This window comes from Pleurodeles waltl, chromosome 8 (genome assembly GCF_031143425.1).
Source record: "Pleurodeles waltl isolate 20211129_DDA chromosome 8, aPleWal1.hap1.20221129, whole genome shotgun sequence".
NCBI lineage: Eukaryota > Metazoa > Chordata > Amphibia > Caudata > Salamandridae > Pleurodeles > Pleurodeles waltl.
In genome coordinates, this window is record NC_090447.1 from 437,972,384 (window position 1) to 437,994,882 (window position 22,499).

The 22,499-nt window shown below is 48.5% G+C and overlaps 1 protein-coding gene across 6 annotated transcripts in view; it reads left to right on the top strand.

Annotated features, from left to right (window-relative positions):
* LOC138250021 (nucleoside hydrolase-like) overlaps nucleotides 1–22,499 on the top strand; it is a 283,783-nt gene that overhangs the window by 100,180 nt on the left and 161,104 nt on the right. For 2 of the 6 annotated variants that reach the window (XM_069204372.1, XM_069204373.1), the window contains exons 3-4: nucleotides 7,506–7,549; nucleotides 7,722–7,792. The exons of the other annotated variants lie outside the window; for them this stretch is intronic. In XM_069204372.1, the coding sequence (XP_069060473.1) occupies nucleotides 7,525–7,549; nucleotides 7,722–7,792 (96 nt within the window). In that variant the 5' untranslated portion in view covers nucleotides 7,506–7,524. The remainder of the gene's footprint in view (nucleotides 1–7,505; nucleotides 7,550–7,721; nucleotides 7,793–22,499) is intronic. 6 annotated transcript variants of the gene reach the window in all.

Here is a 22,499-nt window from a genome sequence, read left to right on the forward strand (position 1 = left end):
AAATGACTTGGTGTGGGGCGGACACTATCAGGAGACGGGCAAATAAAGAATGCAAGGAGCACATTAGGGAAGAAGGAACGCATTGCTAAAAATCAGGGTGCGGGGAGTGTCGGGGCAATGGGAATGAAAGGAGCACATAGGAAAGAAAAAGGAGAGAGAGCACAAGGAAACATATACTCTCCTTGAATTCTGAATATAAAACGAAAGAAAGAGTTTCCTCAGGAATGCAGTGGAAGGATACAACCCATCCAATCAGAATGTTGTGCGACAGAAAAGCTCCTACGTGGGACAAACATAAAATAGGAAGGCAAGTCATTACATTTCAGCTGACCCAAAATCTTCTTTGTGTGCCCAATGTATATTGGAAACAAAAAGTCTGGCCAGCAAACACCTAAAGCTGTCTTTAGTTGAGACCCATTTGTCCAGTGTAATCTCTTTGCATGTGAAATTCTTTGTGTGAGACTGCATGTGTGAAACTCTTCCTCTGTGACATTCACAATCACTGTGATCCTCTATGTTGGATCCATATTCCCTGCTTGTCTGAGACTTGGTTTGAAATTCTGCACTTTAGTCTGATCTGTTTCCTCTATGTGTAGTATGGTGTAAAATGGATGATTCCTTTGTAAGAACACATGAAGTAGGGCAGATTGTTTCACAAGCAAACGATTGCCAGACAAAAGACTGACATACTTATAACCATGCATTTATAACTCTAGGAGTAAATATGATAAATTCTATAAAATGCATAGTGCGTGTCCAGGAGAAGGGGGCTGAATTTTTTTGGGGGAGTAGAACGGTTACTGACTGCCCCCAAATGATCTTTGACTTCTCCAAACAGTTCTGCAGTTTTAGCCAACATTATGCTGTTTCTTGGAATTCTATGTGCCCCCAAGGCACCTTCTTTCACAGACATATCAATGATTTTGGGACTAAGGTACATTGCTTCAATAAAGAAATTTAATAAATGTCTTACTAATAACATTACATTGCATACAAATGATAATGTGTGGAAATCGAGTTTCACTTAATACTTATCATTTGTGCATCACCAAGTAAGGTTCCTTGATTTGTTTTGATCCTGTTAAAATATTTGTTTCCTCACGCTTCAGATTTACAAAGAGTGCTTCATTGTTGCTCTCCTACCTGCTGATTGTGTACATTTACAGGTAATTACATTTTGTTGTGTGCTACAAAAAATGACATCCTACAATCTTCCTTTCACACTCCCTGTATCCCAGCAAGACTGTCACATAACTCTCTTTGCTTTTCTTTCTCTGACTGCAAAGTGAGAGGAGATTTTAAACACCACTCCCATTGTTAATAAAAAATAAGCAGCAATTTGGCAGAATACATTGCCAGACATTTGACCTGTGTTTGAAGCAAAGCAAATGTGACAAGATAAATACAGAATTTGTTTATTGCTTTGACTTTTGTGACCCACCAAAAATCGTCTGGTGACAAACTAGTGGGTTGCGACCCACTGTTTGAGGAACACTGGCATAGGAGATAAAGAATTGAATGAGGCACAGAGAGGTGATTCAGGGTACTTTGCATATGCAATATAGTCCCTTACGAATTACAAGGCAAACACTTCCTTGAAGGCAAAATAATATACCAGACAGCCAATAGTATGAAGTTAGGGGGTGCTACTTCTCTGAGCGGAGCCAAAGCCTATTCTATGTATATGTTAAGTAATTAGTAACAATAGGTCCCATTGCATTGTCAAGCCTCACCTGAAGAGAGTGCTAAATAGTGTTGAGTGAAAATAATACTTGTATATCGCTAAAGTTTTCATTGGAACATGAGCACAACCTTACTGACCTGATTTTGGGGTTGGGTCATCTATTTACTACCAAAATATTAAAATTGCGCAAAAATAGCTTATTAGTATTAGATAAAAAGTAGAAAGCAATAATACTTCTTTAGAAGGAACATTTCACTCTAAGCTCGCATTCATTTTCTTGGTCCTCAAGAAAACTACCTTGATTAGCAGGACCTGGCCTTCATGTGTTCAATTGTTGCTTGTTGAAATCAGGAACAAAACAGACAACCATTGTAGCCAAAGTAGGAAGTGGTTTTAATCCTGTATTTCTGTCTTACAAAGGCTTTCTGAACATGTCACGCCACAGACCATGTGCTTTAATTGTGTGTGCAAAAATAGATCTTCTCTGGGGCATTTTTCAACTGTGCAGAGGTAAACTATTGAGTGAGGAGTCAGTCAGCTGATGCTGTATTTTTAAACTTAACTCTAGCAGCGCATTACGGAAACTCGTAAAGACAAAGGTAGACCCTGTTCCTACTGGTCATGAAAGTCCTCCTGATCAGTAGCGCACAAATGTTCTTGCTGCTCATAAACTAGGCATTATCAAATGGACATTTCTACACATAAAATACGTCATCTAATGGACAATCCAGTATTTATATTTCTAAACCAAAGTTACATTTCTGCATACTTATTCAGTCTCTTTAACATCTCATTTGCAACTTCCACAGTCAATAGTGGGCTAGGAACTAGTGGTTAAACCTTAACCTTAGCGTCCTCCATTGACTTCCTCATCATACGTGGTATAGTAGGAGCTTTGCATGTCTCCTAGTTCAGCCTAAGCTGCTCTGCTATAGATACCTCAATCAGCCTAAGCTGCTAGAACACTACTAATCTACCAGTAAGGGATAACTGGACCTGGCACAAGGTGTAAGTACCATCAGGTACCCACTATAAGCCAGGCCAGCCTCCTACATTGGTGGTGCAGCGGTGGGATAAGTACTTTTAACTGCTATACCACTTTGTCATTGGTGCTTTGCATAAGAAAAACATATACCAAATACTTAAAAATATACACAGTTAACCTAAACAGTTTAACTTTCTTTCTATAAACTTTCTAAAAAGTTTCTGAACATTTTTCAAACGTTTTGAAAAGTTTTTTTCTCTTTTCTTTAAAAGTTCTAAAAACTTTTTTTCTCTCTGTCCTAAACCCTTTCTAAACATGTCTGCAGCAGAACTTAATCCTACAGTTGTCCAGGCAACATATGATAGTTTAAACTTTAAAAGTTTGAGGGGTCTCTGCATAGAAATAGGTTTAAGCATTGGTACAAACCCTACCAAAGATCTTCTCCTTAGCCTTCTCCTAGAAAGTGACCAGAACCAGTCTGGCCCATCCCAGGATCAGGAGGTAGAGGATGGGGGTACCCAGCAAGAATCAGAGGAGTCCTCTGAGGATGCTGGGGAGGGTTCATCCAAAGACCTGCCAGCTAACAGGCCACCTAGTGAATCTGGTAGTGGGAGGGGGTCACACACTAGTAGGGCACCTTTCACTCCAAAAGGCCAGGTTACTAGACTCCAGCCAGTTAGAGACAGGTCCACTTCTGCCAATTCCCACATCTCCTCTGTGTCTCAGAATTCCCAAGCCTCCCACCCTGAGGACAATACCCTAGAGAGGGAACTCAGAAAGCTCAGGTTGGAAGAAGCCAGACTGAAGCAGAGAAAGCAGCAGTTGGCCTTAGACAGGGAATCTCTAGATGTAGAGAGGGAAAGGCAGATGTTGGGGTTAATTCCCCACGGTGGCAGCAGCAGTGTCCTTGATAGTAACCCTGTAAGAGATCAAGATTCTAGGAACCTGCATAAGATAGCCCCCCCTTACAAGGAGGGGGATGACATTAACAAGTGGGTTACTGCACTTGAGAGGGCTTGTGTGGTACAGTTGGTCCCTCAAAGGCAGTGGGCTGCTATCTTGTGGCTATCCTTCACTGGTAACGGTAGGGATAGGCTCCTTACTGTCAGAGAAAGTGATGCTAATAATTACAACATTTTGAAGGATGCACTCTTAGATGGATTTGTCTTAACCACTGAACAATACAGGATAAAGTTCAGAGATACTAGAAAAGAGTCCTCTCAAGACTGGACAGACTTTGTAGACTGTTCAGTGAAGGCCTTGGAGGGATGGTTACATGGCAGTAAGTTGACTGACTACGAAAGCCTGTATAATCTAATCCTGAGAGGACCCAGTGCTCATAAGTATGTGCCCTGTATGTGTTCCCTGTGTGATGCCTAACTGTCTCACTGAGGCTCTGCTAAGCAGAACCTCAGTGGTTATGCTCTCTCTGCTTTCCAAATTTGTCACTAACAGGCTAGTGACTAAATTTACCAATTCACATTGGCATACTGGTACACCCATATAATTCCCTAGTATATGGTACTGAGGTACCCAGGGTATTGGGGTTCCAGGAGATCCCTATGGGCTGCAGCATTTCTTTTGCCACCCATAGGGAGCTCTGACAATTCTTACACAGGACTGTCAGTGCAGCCTGCGTGAAATAACGTCCACGTTATTTCACAGCCATTTACCATTGCACTTAAGTAACTTATAAGTCACCTATATGTCTAACCTTCACCTGGTGAAGGTTAGGTGCAAAGTTACTTAGTGTGTGTGGGCACCCTGGCACTAGCCAAGGTGCCCCCACATCGTTCAGGGCAAATTCCCCAGAGTTTGTGAGTGCAGGGACACCATTACACGTGTGCACTACACATAGGTCACTACCTATGTATAGCGTCACAATGGTAACTCCGAACATGGCCATGTAACATGTCTAAGATCATGGAATTGTCACCCCAATGCCATTCTGCCATTGGGGGGACAATTCCTTGATCCCCGAGTCTCTAGCATAGTACCCTGGTACTGCCAAACTGCCTTTCCGGGGTCTCCACTGCAGCTGCTGCTGCTGCCAACCCCTCAGACAGGTTTCTGCCCTCCTGGGGTCCAGGCAGCCCTGGCCCAGGAAGGCAGAACAACGGTCTTCCTCTGAGAGAGGGTGTAACACCCTCTCCCTTTGGAAATAGGTGTGACGGCTGGGCAGGAGTAGCCTCCCCAGCCTCTGGAAATGCTTTGATGGGCACAGATGGTGCCCATCTCTGCATAAACCAGTCTACACCGGTTCAGGGATCCCCCAGCCCTGCTCTGGCGTGAAACTGGACAAAGGAAAGGGGAGTGACCACTCCCCTGACCTGCACCTCCCAGGGGAGGTGCCCAGAGCTCCTCCAGTGTGTCCCAGACCTCTGCCGTCTTGGAAACAGAAGTGTTGGGGGTACACTGGACTGCTCTGAGTGGCCAGTGCCAGTAGGTGACGTCAGAGGCTCCTTCTGATAGGCTCTTACCTCTCTTGGTAGCCAATCCTCCTAACCTGGTAGCAAAAACCTCATTTTCTGGCTATTTAGGGTCTCTGCTTTGGGGAATTCGACAGATAACAAATGCAAGAGCTCACCAGAGTTCCTCTGCATCTCCCTCTTCACCTTCTACCAAAGGATCGACCGCTGACTGCTCAGGATGCCTGCAAAACCACAACAAAGTAGCAAGATGACTACTAGCAACATTGTAGCGCCTCATCCTGCCGGCTTTCTCGACTGTTTCCAGGTGGTGCATGCTCTGGGGGCAGCCTGCCTTCACCCTGCACCAGGAGCTCTGAAGAAATCTCCCGTGTGTTGACGGAATCTTCCCACTGCTGACGCAGGCACCAAAAGACTGCATCACTGGTCCTCTAAGTCCCCTCTCAGCCTGACGAGCGTGGTCACTTGAACTCCGCAACTCTGTCCAAGTGACTCCCACAGTCCAGTGACTCTTCAGTCCAAGTTTGGTGGAGGTAAGTCCTTGCCTCCCGACGCTAGACTGCATTGCTGGGTACTGCGTGATTTGCAGCTGCTCTGGCTTCTGTGCACTCTTTCAGGATTTCCTTCGTACACAGCCAAGCCTGGGTCCCCGACACTCCTTCCTGCAGTGCACAACCTTCTGAGTTGTCCTCTGGCGTCGTGGGACTCCCTTTTGTGACTTCGCGTGGACTCCAGTTCACTTTCCTTCCAAGTGCCTGTTTAGGTACTTTTGCGGGTGCTGCCTGCTTCTGTGAGGGCTCCCTGAGTTGCTGGGCGCCCCCTCTGTCTCCTCCTCCAAGTGGCGACATCCTGGTCCCTCCTGGGCCACAGCAGCACCCAAAAACCTCTACCGCAACCCTTGCAGCTAGCAAGGCTTGTTTGCGGTCTTTCTGTGTGGGATCACCTCTGCAAGCTTAATCGCGACGTGAGTCATCCATCCTCCAAAGGAGAAGTTCCTAGTCCTCTTCTTTCTTGCAGAAGTCCAAGCTTCTTCCAATCGGTGGCAGCTTCCTTGCACCCTCAGCTGGCATTTCCTGGGCTCCTGCCCACTCTCAACACTGTTGCAACTATTGGACTTGGTCCCCTTGTCTTACAGGTACTCAGGTCCGGAAATCCACTGTTGTTGCATTGCTGGTGTTTGTTCTTCCTGCAGAATCCCCATATCACGACTCTTGTGTTCTCTGGGGGTAGTAGGTGTACTTTACACCTACCTTTCAGGGTCTTGGGGTGGGCTATTTTTCTAACCCTCACTGTTTTCTTACAGTCCCAGCGACCCTCTACAAGCTCACATAGGTTTGGGGTTCATTCGTGGTTCGCATTCCGCTTTTGGAGTATATGGTTTGTGTTGCCCCTATACCTATGTGTTCCTATTGCAACCTATTGTGATTCTACACTGTTTGCATTACTTTTCTTGCTCTTACTTACCTAATTTTGGTTTGTGTACATATATCTTGTGTATATATCCTGTCCTCATACTGAGGGTACTCACTGAGATACTTTTGGCATATTGTCATCAAAATAAAGTACCTTTATTTTTAGTAACTGTGTATTGTGTTTTCTTATGATATTGTGCATGTGACACCAGTGGTATAGTAGGAGCTTTACATGTGTCCTAGTTCAGCCTAAGCTGCTTTGCCATAGCTACCTTATATCAGTCTAAGCTGCTAGAAACACCTCTTCTACACTAATAGGGGATAACTGGACCTGGCACAAGGTGTAAGTACCTCTGGTACCCACTACAAGCCAGGCCAGTCTCCTACATTGGTTGTGCAGCGGTGGGATAAGTACTTGTAACTACTTACCACTTTGTCATTGTGTACTTTTCATAAGAGAATAATATACAAAACAGTTCAGTGTATGTACACCTAACCAAAACATTTTGCTTTTCTCCTCTTAAACTTTTTACAAAGTTTTGAAAAGTTTCCCTAAACTTCTAAAAGTTTTCTAAAAGTTAGAAAAAAAGTTTTTCTCTGTTATTAAAAAAGTTCTGAAACTTCTTCTTCCTTCTCACTATTTCTAAACCTTTTTCTGTCGTGTCTGTAGAAGACTCTACTCTTAAAATGGTCAATACCACTTATGACAATTTGAATTACAAGAGCCTAAGGAGTCATTGCTTAGAAAGAGGTTTAGTGATAGGAAAGAACCCTACAAAATAATTTCTATTTAACATGCTGTCACCGTGTGGGGATGGAGGAACCACTCCAGACTGCATTATAGGATTAAAACGAAGGATTTTTATTGATGATATGGTATATGGTGGAATACAGGTAGGTTTGTTTTCAGTCTTTGCGAAGCTGGGCTTTAATTGGTGGGGTGTTCTTGAGGTTCCGTTCCTTTACTCGTCTCTCTCTCTCTCTCTTGTTCACAGGTCTTTCCACGGGAAGCGCATGTGGAGAGAAAATAATAAAAGCTGTAAGTGATCTTTTAATGTTATCTTGTTTCTTATACAATGTCGCTACGATTCCTGTCTTTCTGTTCTTGGCACTGTTAAGTTACACTTCTTGTCTCAGGTTAGCCCGTACTTGTCTGTTGTTTCCGTACTATTCTGATTCCTAATCTTTCTTGTCTTTCTGTTTTCCTCTAGTATCCAGCCGTTTCTGTGCTTGGGTTTCGGCTGTCTCATTTAAAGGTAACGGTAGTCTATGGTGCCTGTCGGTAAGTTCTCGTGTTTCTCCCTTCTCCTCATTTGTTTCCCTCTTTTCCCTTCCTATTTCCCCAGTGCTCGTGCCTTTCAGTTTCCTCGGTGTTTGTCTATTCCCCCTCCCCGTATCCCCGTGCGCCCCTCTTCACTCCACTCCGTTCTCTCTCTTATTTACAGTCTCTCAGGGACGTAGTCCCACGCACCTGAATGGCCACGCTTCTCCTGGAGCGTGGCGGGATGCTGCATTTCGTCCTCCCGGTCGCCTGGAACAGGGTCGTCTTGGAATCGCCTCTCAGTGACTCTTCCGATACCCAGAGGGTACCTCCGCTGCTGGTTCACAGTCGAGCTCTGCTCCTCGTCTCTCTCCTTCCCGCCTCTGAACACCGAAAGTGCTGACACAGGTACCTTTGACCGACTGGCGTCCCGCCGCAGCGGAACGATCGACCAATCACAGGCAGCAGGACCAGGAAGCTTCGGGCCAGCAGTGGCAGAGTCAGCACAAGTGATAGCCATGTGCGGGCACGCAGGCTCTAGCCCGTCACACATGCTTATTGTAAATGATGAGTCCCACGCAGGCACATCAAATGAGAGGTTAGTAGAAGGTTTCCAATCTGACTCAGGGGATCTCCTTGAGGGAGGTAGGGAGAGTTCTGAACAGGATCTGCCCCAAAGCAGGACACCCAGCAATGTTGGGAGTAATGGAGGTTCCCATCACAGTAGGGAAGTCTTTATTCCTAGAGGCCAAGTTGCTAGGGTTCAGTCAGTTAGGGACAGATCCCACTCTGTTGTTTCCAATTTGTCTTCTGTGTCCAAGCATTCCCAACCCACTCACCCTGAGGATAACTTGTTAGAAAGGGAATTCAAAAAGTTGAGGGTTGAAGAGACCAGACTGAAACTTAAACAGCAACAGCTGGCCTTAGATAGGGAATCCCTAGACCTCGAGAAGGAGATACAGAGATTGGGGTTTGGACCCCATGGTGGCAGCAGTAGTATTCCTGATAGTAATCCTGTTAGCGAGCATGATTCCAGGAATCTGCGCAAGATAGTCCCCCCTTACAAGGAGGGGGATGACATCAACAAGTGGTTTGCTGCACTTGAGAGGGCCTGTATGGTACAGGGGGTCCCTCAAAGGCAGTGGGCTGCTATATTGTGGCTATCTTGCACTGGAAAGGGTAGGGATAGGCTCCTTACTGTTAGAGAAAGTGATGCTAACAATTTTGCAGTTTTGAAGGATGCACTCCTGTATGGATTTGGCTTAACCACTGAACAATACAGGATTAAGTTCAGAGACACCTGAAAAGAGTCCTCACAAGACTGGACAGACTTTGTAGACTGTTGAGTGAAGGCCTTGGAGGGGTGGTTACATGGCAGTAGAGTTTCTGACTATGAAAGCCTGTAAAATCTTATTCTGAGAGAGCATATTCTGAATAACTGTGTGTCTGACTTGTTACACCAATATCTAGTGGACTCAGATCTGACCTCTCCCTAAGAATTGGGAAGGAAGGCAGACAAATGGGTCAGAACAAGAGTGAACCAGAAAAGTTCATACAGGGGGTGACAAGGATGGCAAGAAGAAGGATGGTAAGTCTTCTGACAAGGGAGGGGCTAAAAGTAAAACTGAGTCTTCATCAGGCCCACAAAAATCCTCTGGTGGGGGTGGTGGGTCCAAATCCTCTTCCGATAATCAATCTAAAAAGCCTTGGTGTTATTTGTGTAAAGTCAAAGGCCATTGGACAACTGATGCCAGTTGTCCAAAGAAAAACACCAAACCTCCCACTACCACAACCCCTACTGTAAATTCTAGTGCCCCTAGTAATAGCAGTGGTGGTGGGAGCAAACCTACAAATAGCCAATCTAAGGCAGTAGCTGGGCTCACTATTGGTAATGTAGTTGGGGTTGGTCTTGTTAGGGAGACCACAGAGGCTGTGTTAGTCTCTGAAGGTGCCATTGATTTGGCCACCTTGGTTGATTGTCCCCTTAATATGGAGAACTACAAGCAACTTCCCCTAATAAATGATGTTGAGGTTCAGGCCTACAGGGACACAGGTGCCAGTATTACCATGGTGATAGAGAAACTGGTGCACCCTGAACAACACCTACTTGGTCAGCAGTACCAAGTGACAGACGCTCATAACAACACTCTTAGCCACCTCATGGCTGTTGTGAATCTCAACTGGGGAGGGGGGGGGGGGGGGAGTTACTGGTCCAAAGAAAGTTGTGGTTGCTTCAGATTTACCTGTAGACTGTCTACTAAGAAATTATTTAGAGACATCATCTTGGGCAGAAGTGGAGTTGGAGGCTCATGCAGCAATGCTGGGCATTCCTGGGCATATTGTTGCTTTGACAAGGGCTCAGGCCAAAAAGTAAAAAGGATAGGGCAACTTGGATCCTGGAACAATGGACCAAGTGCTCCCTAAAGCAAGGGGTAGCAAGGGTAAATCCCTACCCACTATCCCTCCCTCTACAGGTGATTCTACTTCTGAGGAAGAAGAATTTCCTCCCTGTGCAGATCCTTCACCAGATGAGCTGGCAGCAGACACTGCTGAGCTTTTGGGTGGAGGGGGGCCTGCCAGGGAAGAGCTGAGTGTGGCACAGCAAACCTGTCCCAAATTAGAGGGTCTCAGACAGCAAGCTGTCAAACAGCAAAATGGGGATGTCAGTGACTCACATAGAGTTTACTGGGAGGACAACCTCTTGTACACCCAGGCAAGGGACCCAAACCTGGATCAGCCATGAGATTGGTCATTCCCCTGCAGTAGAGAGAGTTCCTCCTAACTCTTGCACATGAAATTCCTTTGGCTGGGCATTTGGCCAGATCAAAACATGGGAAAGGCTTGTCCCCCTGTTTCACTGGCCTAGGATGTCAGAGGACACAAAAGATTTTTGCAAGTCTTGTGTGACCTGCTAAGCCAGTGGCACGACTGGTGGCACCCCAAAGGCTCCCCTTATTCCACTACCTGTGGTTGGGGTCCCCTTTGAAAGGGTAGGGGTTGACATAGTTGACCCCCTTGACCCTCCTACTGCTTCAGGCAGTAGGTTTATCTTGGTGGTTGTGGACCATGCCACAAGATATCCTGAAGCAATTCCTCTAAGGACCACTACAGCTCCTGCAGTGGCAAAGGCCCTCCTGGGAATCTTTTCCAGGTTGGGTTTCCCTAAAGAGGTTGTATCAGACAGGGGTAGCAACTTCATGTCTGCATACTTGAAAGCAATGTGGAAGGAATGTGGTGTAACCTACAAATTCACCACTCCTTATCATCCACAGACTAATGGACTGGTAGAGAGGTTTAATAAAACTCTCAAAGGTATGATAATGGGACTCCCTGAAAAAATCAGGAGGAGATGGGATGTCCTGTTACCTTGCCTCCTTTTTGCTTACAGGGAGGTACCCCAGAAAGGAGTGGGCTTCAGCCCCTTTGAACTCCTCTTTGGACACCCTGTAAGAGGTCCACTAACACTTGTGAAGGAGGGTTGGGAACAACCTTTAAATGCTCCCAAACAGGACATAGTGGACTATGTACTTGGCCTAAGATCCAGAATGGCTGAGTACATGAAAAAGGCCAGTAAAAACCTTCAGGTCAGCCAAGAGCTCCAGAAGCAATGGCATGACCAGAAGGCTGTTCTGATCCAGTACCAACCAGGACGGAAGGTGTGGGTATTGGAGCCTGTGGCCCCAAGAGCACTCCAGGACAAATGGAGTGGACCCCATCTTATTGTTGAGAAGAAGGGTGAGTTTACCTATCTGGTAGACCTGGGCACTGCCAGGAGTCCCCTTAGGGTGATTCATGTCAACCGCCTAAAACCCTACTATGACAGGGCTGATCTCACCCTGCTCATGGCAACAGATGAGGGACAGGAAGAAGAGAGTGACCCTCTCTCTGATCTCTTTTCCACCACTGAAAATTATGCTTTAGTGGAGGGAGTAGTTTTGGCAGATTGTCTGACTGCAGAACAGAAAGATAACTGCATAAATCTCCTTGGACAATTTTCTGAACTCTTTTCAATTGTGCCAGGTACCACATCCTGGTGTGAACACACAATTGATACTGGAGACAGCTTGTCTGTCAAAAGTAAAATCTATAGCCAGCCTGACCATGTCAGGGACTGCATAAAACAAGAGGTTCAGAAAATGCTTGATCTAGGAGTGGTTGAACCTTCTGAAAGCCCATGGGCGAGTCCTGTGGTGCTTGTACCAAAGCCTCACTCAAAAGATGGAAAAAGGGAGATGAGGTTTTGTGTAGACTACAGAGGTCTCAATGAGGTAACAAAAACTGATGCTCACCCTATACCCAGGGCAGATGAGCTCATTGATACACTGGCATCTGCCAAGTATCTTAGCACCTTTGATTTGACTGCAGGGTATTGGCAGATCAAATTGGCTGAGGATGCTAAACCTAAAACTGCATTTTCAACTATAAGAGGGCACTACCAATTTACAGTGATGCCCTTTGGTTTGAAAAATGCACTTGCCACTTTTCAGAGGTTGGCGAACACAGTCCTGCAAAGGTTGGAGACTTTTAGTGCAGCATATCTAGATGATATAGCTGTCTTTAGCTCCACCTGGGATGAGCACCTGGTCCACCTTTGGAAAGTTTTGGAGGCCCTGCAAAAGGCAGGCCTCACTATCAAGGCCTCAAAGTGCCAGATAGGGCAGGGAAAGGTGGTTTATCTGGGACACCTGGTAGGTGGAGAACAGATTGCACCACTGCAGGGGAAAATCCAGACAATCATGGATTGGGTTCCCCCTACAACTCAGACCCAGGTGAGAGCCTTCTTAGGCCTGACAGGGTATTACAGGAGATTCATTAAAAACTATGGCTCCATAGCAGCCCCTCTTAATGATCTCACTAGTAAGAAGATGCATAAAAAGGTATTGTGGACAGCTAGCTGTCAGAAAGCTTTTGAGGAGCTCAAACAGGCCATGTGCTCTGCACCTGTCCTAAAAAGCCCATGTTACTCCAAGAAATTCAATGTTCAAACTGATGCATCTGAATTAGGGGTAGGGGCAGTTTTATCACAACTGAATTCTGAGGGCCAGGATCAACCAGTTGCATTTATCAGCAGAAGGTTGACCCCTTGAGAAAAGCGTTGGTCTGCCATTGAGAGGGAGGTCTTTGCTGTGGTCTGGGCACTGAAACAGTTGAGGCCTTGCCTGTTTGGCACTCACTTCATTGTTCAGACAGACCACAAACCTCTACTTTGGCTAAAACAAATGAAAGGTGAAAACCCTAAATTGTTGAGGTGGTCCATATCTCTACAGGGAATGGACTATACAGTGGAACATAGACCTGGGAGTACCCACTCCAATGCAGATGGACTTTCCAGATATTTCCACTTAGACAATGAAGACTCATCCGGTCATGGCTAGTCTTATTGTCCTTCGTTTGGGGGGGGGTTGTGTAGGAAAGTACCATCTTACCTGGCACGTTACCCCCATACTTCACTGTATATATGTTGTTTTAGTCTGTGTGTCACTGGGACTCTGCCAGGCAGGGCCCCAGTGCTCATAAGTATGTGCCCTGTATGTGTTCCCTGTGTGACACCTAACTGTCTCATTGAGGCTCTGCTAACCAGAGCCTCAGTGGTTATGCTCTCTCTGCTTTCCAAATTTGTCACTAACAGGCTAGTGACTAAATTTACCAATTCACATTGGCATACTGGTACACCCATATAATTCCCTAGTATATGGTACTGAGGTACCCAGGGTATTGGGGTTCCAGGAGATCCCTATGGGCTGCAGCATTTCTTTTGCCACCCATAGAGAGCTCTGACAATTCTTACACAGGCCTGCCACTGCAGCCTGAGTGAAATAACGTCCACGTTATTTCACAGCCATTTACCACTGCACTTAAGTAACTTATAAGTCACCTATATGTCTAACCTTCACCTGGTGAAGGTTGGGTGCAAAGTTACTTAGTGTGTGGGCACCCTGGCACTAGCCAAGGTCCCCTACATCATTCAGGGCAAATTCCCCGGACTTTGTGAGTGCGGGGACACCATTACACGTGTGCACTACACATAGGTCACTACCTATGTATAGCGTCACAATGGTAACTCCGAACATGGCCATGTAACATGTCTGAGATCATGGAATTGTCACCCCAATGCAATGGCATTGGGGAGACAATTCCATGATCCCCTGAGTCTCTAGCACATACCCGGGTACTGCCAAACTGCCTTTCCCGGGGTTTCACTTCAGCTGCTGCTGCTGCCAACCCCTCAGACAGGTTTCTGCCCTCCTGGGGTCCAGCCAGGCTTGGCCCAGGAAGGCAGAACAAAGGACTTCCTCAGAGAGAGGGTGTTACACCCTCTCCCTTTGGAAAACTGTGTCAGGGCTGGGGAGGAGTAGCCTCCCCCAGCCTCTGGAAATGCTTTGATGGGCACAGATGGTGCCCATCTCTGCATAAGCCAGTCTGCACCGGTTCAGGGATCCCCCAGCCCTGCTCTGGCGCGAAACTGGACAAAGGAAAGGGGAGTGACCACTCCCCTGACCTGCACCTCCCAGGGGAGGTGCCCAGAGCTCCTCCAGTGTGCTCCAGACCTCTGCCATCTTGGAAATAGAGGTGCTGCTGGCACACTGGACTGCTCCGAGTGGCCAGTGCCAGCAGGTGACGTCAGAGACTCCTTCTGATAGGCTCTTACCTGTGTTGCTAGCCTATCCTCCTTCCTAGATAGCCAAACCTCCTTTTCTGGCTATTTAGGGTCTCTGCTTTGGGGAATTCTTTAGATAACAAATGCAAGAGCTCATCAGAGTTCCTCTGCATCTCGCTCTTCACCTTCTGCCAAGGAATCGACCGCTGACTGCTCAGGACGCCTGCAAAACCGAAACAAAGTAGCAAAGACGACTACTGCAACCTTGTATCGCTGATCCTGCCGCCTTCTCGACTGTTTTCCTGGTGGTGCATGCTGTGGGGGTAGTCTGCCTCCTCTCTGCACTAGAATCTCCGAAGAAATCTCTGTGGGACGATGGAATCCTCCCCCTGCAACCGCAGGCACCAAAAGAACTGCATCACCGGTCCTCTGGGTCCCCTCTCAGCACGACGAGCGTGGTCCCTGGAACTCAGCAACTCTGTCCAAGTGACTCCCACACTCCAGTGACTCTTCAGTCCAAGTTTGGTGGAGGTAAGTCCTTGCCTCCCCACGTGAGACTGCATTGCTGGGTACCGCGTGGTTTGCAGCTGCTCCGTCTCCTGTGCACTCTTCCAGGATTTCCTTTGTGCACAGCCAAGCCTGGGTCCCCGACACTCTAACCTGCAGTGCACAACCTCCTGAGTTGTCCTCCGGCGTCGTGGGATCTCCTTTTGTGACTTCGGGTGAGCTCCGGTTCACTCCTCTTCGTAGTGCCTGTTTCGGCACTTCTGCGGGTGCTGCCTGCTTCTGTGAGGCTCCCTATCTTGCTGGGTGCCCCCTCTGTCTCCTCACGCAATTGGCGACATCCTGGTCCCTCCTGGGCCACAGCAGCATCCAAAAGCCCTAACATCGACCCTTGCAGCTAGCAAGGCTTGTTTGCGGTGTTTCTGCGTGGGAACACCTCTGCAAGCTTCTTCACGACGTGGGACATCCATCCTCCAAAAGGGGAAGTTTCTAGCCCTCTTCGTTCTTGCAGAATCCACAGCTTCTAACATCCGGTGGCAGCTTCTTTGCACCCTCAGCTGGCATTTCCTGGGCATCTGCCCAATCTCGACTTTGTCGCAACTCTTGGACTTGGTCCCCTTGTTCCACAGGTACTCTCGTCCGGCAATCCACCTTTGTTGTATTGCTGGTGTTGGTCTTCCTTGCAGAATTCCCCTATCACGACTTCTGTGCTCTCTGGGGAATATAGGTGCATTTTACACCTACTTTTCAGGGTCTTGGGGTGGGCTATTTTTCTAACCTCACTGGTTTCTTACAGTCCCAGCGACCCTCTACAAGCTCACATAGGTTTGGGGATCATTCGTGATTCGCATTCCACTTTTGGAGTATATGGCTTGTGTTGCCCCTATACCTATGTGCTCCTATTGCAATCTACTGTAACTTTACATTGCTTGCATTACTTCCTTTTGCTATTACTGCATATTTTTGGTATTGTGTATATTTGCTATCCTCATACTGAGGGTACTCTCTGAGATACTTTTGGCATATTGTCATAAAAATAAAGTACCTTTATTTTTAGTATATATGTGTATTGTGTTTTCTTATGATATTGTGCATATGACACCAGTGGTATAGTAGGAGCTTTGCATGTCTCCTAGTTCAGTCTAAGCTGCTCTGCTATAGCTACCTTCTACCAGCCTAAGCTGCTAGATACACCTCTTCTACACTAATAAGGGATAACTGGACCTGGTACAGAGTGTAAGTACCCCTTGGTACCCACTACAAACCAGGCCAGCCTCCTACACCAGGCCACAGCAAAGGCCTCCCTCTCTATGGCAGACCAACGCTTTTCTCTAGGGGTCGACATCCTGCAGATAAAAGCAACAGGTTGATCCTGGACCTCCGTGTTAAGCTGCAATACCACTGCCTCCACCCCTAATTCACAAGCATCAGTCTGGACTATGAACTTCTTGGAGTAACAGGGGCTTTTTAGGACAGGTGCACAGCACATGGTCTGTTTGAGCTCATCAAAAGCCTTTTGACAGCTAGATGTCCACAATACCTCTTTAGGCAGTTGTAGGGGGACCCCATTCCATAATGGTCTGGATCTTCCCCTGCAGTGGTGCAATCTGTTCCCCACCTACCAGGTGGCCCCACCTACCAGGTGGCCCACCTGGTAGGCCACCTACCAGGTGGCCTACCAGGTGGCCCAGATAGGTGGCCAGAGCTGCCCTATCTGGCACTTTGAAGCCTTGATAGTGAGGCCTGCCTTTTGCAGGGCCTCCAAAGCTTTCCATAGGTAGACCAGGTGCTCATCCCAGGTGGAGCTAAAGACAGCTATATCATCTAGATATGCTGCACTAAAAGCTTTCAAACCTTGCAGGACTGTGTTCATCAACCTCTGAAAAGTGGCAGGTGCATTCCTCAAACCAAAGGGCATCACAGTGAACTGATAGTGCCCTCCAGTGGTGGAAAATGCAGTTTTGGGTTTAGCATCTTCTGATAATTGCATCTGCCAATACCCTGGAGTTAAATCAAAAGTGCTTAGATAGTTGGCAGAAGCCAGTGTATCTATTAGCTCATCTGCCCTGGGTATAGGGTGAGCATCAGTTTTGGTTACTTGATTGAGACCTCTGTAGTCAACACAAAACCTAATTTCTCTTTTACCATCTTTACTTTGAGGTTTTGGGAGAAGAACCACTGGGCTAGCCCATTGGCTTTCTGAAGGCTCAATCACTCCTAAGTCCAGCATTTTTTGTACCTCTTGTTTTATGCAATCCCTGACATGGTCAGGCTGCCTATAAATCTTACTTTGGCAGGTAAACTGTCTCCAGTGTTGATTGTGTGCTCACACCAGGTAGTGGTACCTGGTATCAGTGAGAGAAGGTCAGAAAATTGGCCTAGGAGATTTACATAGTTGTCCTTCTGCTCAGCAGTAAGGGAATCTGCAAGCACCTCTCCCTCCACTAATCCATTAGCTTCAATGGTGGAGAAGAAGTCAGGGAGAGGATCACTCTCTTCTTCCTGTCCCTCATCAGTTGCCATGAGCAGGGTTAAGTCAGCCCTGTCATACTAGGGGGACTCCTGGCAGTGCCCAGGTCTACAGTAGGTAACCTCAACCTTCTTCTCAACAATGAGATGGGGTCCACTCCATTTGCCCTGGAGTGCTCTTTGGGCCACAGGCTCCAATACCCACACCTTCAGTCCTGGGTGGTACTGGGCCAGGACAGCCTTCTGATCATTCCACTGCTTTTGGAGCTCTTGGCTGGCCTGAAGGTTTTTACTTGCCTTTTTCATGTACTCAGCCATTCTGGATCTTAGGCCAAGTACATAGTCCACAATGTCTTGCTTTGGAGCTTTTAAAGGTTGTTCCCAACTCTCCTTCACAAGTGCAAGGGGACCTCTTACAGGGTGCCCAAAGAGGAGTTCAAAGGGGCTAAAGCCCACTCCTTTTTGGGGTACTTCCCTGTAAGCAAAAAGGAGGCATGGCAACAGGACATCCCATCTCCTTCTGAGTTTTTCAGAGAGTCCCATATTCATACCTTTGAGAGTTTTATTAAACCTCTCAACCAGGCCATTTGTCTGTGGGTGATAAGTGAACTTATAAGTTACACCACAGTCCTTCCAGATAGCTTTGAGGTATGCAGACATGAAGTTACTACCTCTGTCTGACACCACTTCCTTATGGAAGCCCACTCTGGAAAAGATTCCCAGGAGAGCCTTTCCCACTGCAGGAGCTGTAGTGGTCCTTAAGGGAATTGCTTCAGAACACCTAGTGGCATGGTCCACTACCACAAGGATGAATCTATTGCCTGAAGCTGTTGGACGGTCAAGGGGGCCAACTATGTCAACCCCTACCCTTTCAAAGGGCACCCCAAACACTGGGAGTGGAATTAAGGGGGCCTTAGGTGTGCCACCAGTCTTGCCACTGGCTTGGCAGGTCACACAAGAGTGACAAAACTCTTTGGTATCCTCTGTCATGTGAGGCCAGTGAAACAAAGGAACAAGCCTGTCCCAAGTTTTACTCTGGCCCAAATGCCCAGCCAAAGGAATGTCATGTGCCAAGGTTAGAAAAAACTCCTTATACTGCAAAGGAATAACCAATCTCCTGGCAGCTCCAGGTTTAGGGTCCCTTGGCTCTATATAAAGGAGGTTGTCTTCCCAATACACCTTATGGCTATCAGTGACATCCCCATTCTGCTGTTTGACAGCTTGCTGTCTTAAACCCTCTAGTGTGGGATAGGTCTGCTGTGCCACACTCGGCTCTTCCCTAGCAGGCCCCCTGCACCCAAAAGCTCAGCAGTGTCTGTTGTCAGCTCATCTGGTGTAGGTTCTGCACAGGGAGAGGATTCCTCTTCCTCAAAAGGGGAATCTTCTGGAGAGGGAGGGATAGTGGGCAAGGATTTACCCTTTCTACCCTTAGCTTTTGGGAGCACTTGGTCCATTGTTCCAGGATCCAAGTTTCCCTGTCCTTTTTGCTTCTTGGCCTGAGCCCTTGTCAAACAAAGATATGCTCAGGAATGCCCAACATTGCTGCATGAGCCTCCAACTCCACTTCAGCCCAAGCTGATGTCTCCAAATCATTGCCTAGTAAGCAATCTACAGGTAAATCAGTGGCTACCACAACTTTCTTTTGCCCAGTAACCCCCCGCAGTTGATTTTCACAACAGCCATGCAGTGGCTAAGAGTGTTGTTATGAGCATCAGTCACTTGGGGGCGTGGCTGCGCAGCCAAAGATGGCGGCTGCATAAAATCTTAGCTCCGGAGGGGCCCACGAATCATCCGTCGATTGAAGCCCGATCTCGGGGCTGCCCGCGCGGACTGCGGCGGGTGTGCCACTGGGAGCCCGGCAGGGGGGCAGTGGAGCCCATCTCGACTGCCCGAGGGAGGATCCCGGCAGCGGCGGAGACGGAAGTCGCCGGCGGCCTGGTGCTCGCCCCGGAGACTGGGAGCGGAGGTACCTGGGCGCGCCCGGGAGCGAACAGACTGGGCCGCCGAGAAACACAAGTGAGGAGAAGCGCTGCAGGAGGAGCGGGGAGGCCAGCAGCTCGCTCCTGAATGTCGGCGCGGGCGGGGGAGCCCGAGGCTTCCCTGTGCACGGCTCCAGTAAGAGAGCGGAGAGGAGGACTGGGCCCCAGGGGTCCAAGCAAGGCCAAGCCTGGGAGCGCTGACTCGCGCTGTGCAGGAGCGCAGCGCGAAACATCGGTGGCTGCGCTAGCCCCCAGGAAACAGAGGGGGCGCCGTGCTTGAAGCATTAAAAAAAATAAAAATTATATATATGAATATATATAGGAAACTAAAAGAAAAATAAGAAAAAACCTGAAAGGCCAGAAGGAGAGCGTCCGGACACTGGTTGGCGAAGTGGCCAGCGGGGGGGGGGGCGTGACCCCATTGCCCGTACGATATCAGGATAGGTGCTGTAGCCCCTGGTGAAATACAGATTGGAGGGATCTGGCGGCCGCCAGGAACTGGGGTGTGAGGAGCCCGGAGGCAGCGACGTGGGTTCTTGGACTGACTGGGGGGGGATGAATGCGACCAGGCCACAGTGTACCGTTTGACCCCGCAGGGCAAGTAGTCGGCAGGAGAGCTGTGTCGGAGTGAGCGGGATAACTGCATCACGGTAAGGAAGGTGAGACCGCGTTACCACCAAAAGCTGCAGAAGGAGGGGGAACCGAAGTGGTAGACAATCCCTCACGCAGACCTTACTGAAACAAAGCCCCGTACTTGCGATGTCCCCCAAGAACCGGTACAAAAATAAAATCATGGAACGTGCACTATCAGTGGAGCGCAAGGGCGGAGATTCACAGGACCCTATGCAATCCAAAGTCCAGTTCACCCCGGACAAAATCTTGGGCGCAATCGAAGTCACAAAAACAACGTTACAGCGCGACATCAACCAAGTTGCAGTCGAGTTAGGACTCTTGAGGGCGGATCACCAAAAATTGCCCAACAGAGTTAAAGAGACGGAGTCCACCCTAGCGGATATAACACCAAAACAAAAAGATCTAACAGCCACGGTGATGAACCTAACGGACAGAATGAAGAGGATTGAACAGAGAGCAGAGGATGTGGAGGGACGGAATTAAAGGAACAACGTGCGGGTGGTCGGCCTCCCGGAGGGGGCGGAGGGCACAAATATGGTGGGATTCCTCGAGGAATGGCTGCGCACAGTCGTTGCACCGGACCGGCTGACCCCTTTCTTCACATTGGAATGAGCGCACTGGGTGCGCTTGATGGCCCTGGCCCTGGGCAGGCCACCCCGTGTGGTGATTGCTAGGTTGCTACACTACAATGAGAGGGACACCTTGCTACAGAGGGCCAGAGAAGCGGGCCCATTTAAGGTGGCGAACGGGGAGGCGACGCTGTTCCCGGATTTTACACTCGAAGTCCAGACCAAATGTGCCTCATTCCTGGCGGTCAAGAGGGCCCTCAGGGGAGAGAGGATCCGGTACTCGCTCCTCTTTCCGGCCAGGCTGAGGGTGATCCAGGAGGGCCAGACCATTTTCTTCCAGTCCCTGGAGGAGGCATGGAAGTGGCTGGAAGCACATGGAGTTCGGTCAGAGCAGCGCACGAGAGAAGCCCGAGTCGTGAGCGGATCCCACAGAGGCCCAGGGAGACGACGGAACAGAAACCACTACCGCACAGCGCCAAACCAAGCACAGAGGGAGAAAGGAAAGAAAGCGGCCCTGGAGGCAGAGGCCGTCATGAGCAGGGAGGTGTCCCACCCAGAGGGCTCTGGAGAAGATTCGGACGACATGGCTGTGTCCTCCGCGGAGGGCTCGGGCTTCACCAGGCGGGCCCCAAGGTTAACCCTGCAGACAGCAGATGAACTCGGATAACTGAACAAATAAGACGACCCCGAGACGAGGAGTCTTGCACGAGCCTGAGGCCCCTCCGAGCACGCCCCCCACAACTGGATTCTCGTCCATTCCGTCACACTGGCGAGAACTTATATTAAACTGTTGAATGCGTTGCACAGTTGCACAATTTTCTGGGCAACCTACTGTTTGAGAGGCGCCCTGGGGAGGGGGAGTTGGGTTTTAAGTTTACAAGTTTTGATGGTGCTGGGGCAGATGTGGTTAAATGGTGTAATGTACACAATTAGATCTGGGATGGGACCGGCCACCGGTATGGGGTGGGTAGACCGCAACATTCTTGATATACCGACATGGCTGAGTATAATCTCTTAACGTGGAATATACGGGGTATGGGGTCACCAGCCAAAAGGCTCAGAATATTATCCTATCTAAAGAGAAGGGGTATTCAGGTGGCGATGCTACAAGAGACACACCTAGCCACAGGAGAAGCAGAGAAGTTGAGACGCAGGTGGAGAGGACAGGTGTTTGCCACAGAGTACTCCGCGTATGCGAGGGGTGTACTGATTTGGGTCCGCGCTATGGTCCCCTTTGAAGTAGTGTCAACTGACATAGACCGGGAGGGTAGATTCGTAATAGTGGATGGGAAGCTTCACGGCTCCCCGATTGTTCTGAGTAGTATCTACGCTCCCAATCAGGATCAGGCCCCCTTCATAACGAGTCTGTTGAGTCACCTTACCCTACAGCAGACTTGGTGGACTTGTGGAGAGAACAGCACCCCCATGACAAAGACTACTCATATTACTCTGGTCTCCATCGGTTGCACACCAGGATAGACAGGGTGGTGTGCACGGCAAACTTGGTGCAGGGGTTGACCCACTATGAATACCTGGGGCGTACCTTATCGGACCATAATCCCTTACTGCTTACATGGAGAGTGGCCGAAGGCAGGCCCCCCATCCCGGCGTGGAGACTGACCCCAGCCTCACTAGAAGATCAGACATACAGAGAAGCCCTCCGTTTGCATCTGGTTGATCATATTAAGATTAATAAGGGATCTACCCCTTCTAGGTCAACGGAATGGGACACGCTTAAAGTAGTGACGAGGGGTTACTGTCTAGGACAAACGGTAGGGGTGAGAAGAACACTGGAACGGGAGCTGATCAGTCTTGAGCAGATAATACATGAGTGGGAACGAAGCAGGGTTGGGGAGGCACAGAAACAGGAGGAGTATGTCCGGGTGAGGAGATCTCACTCTCAGGTCGAAGAACAGCTTCGCTGCCACAACATGCAAAAATACTTAGCCTCACTACAATCAGAGGAGGGTAGATCG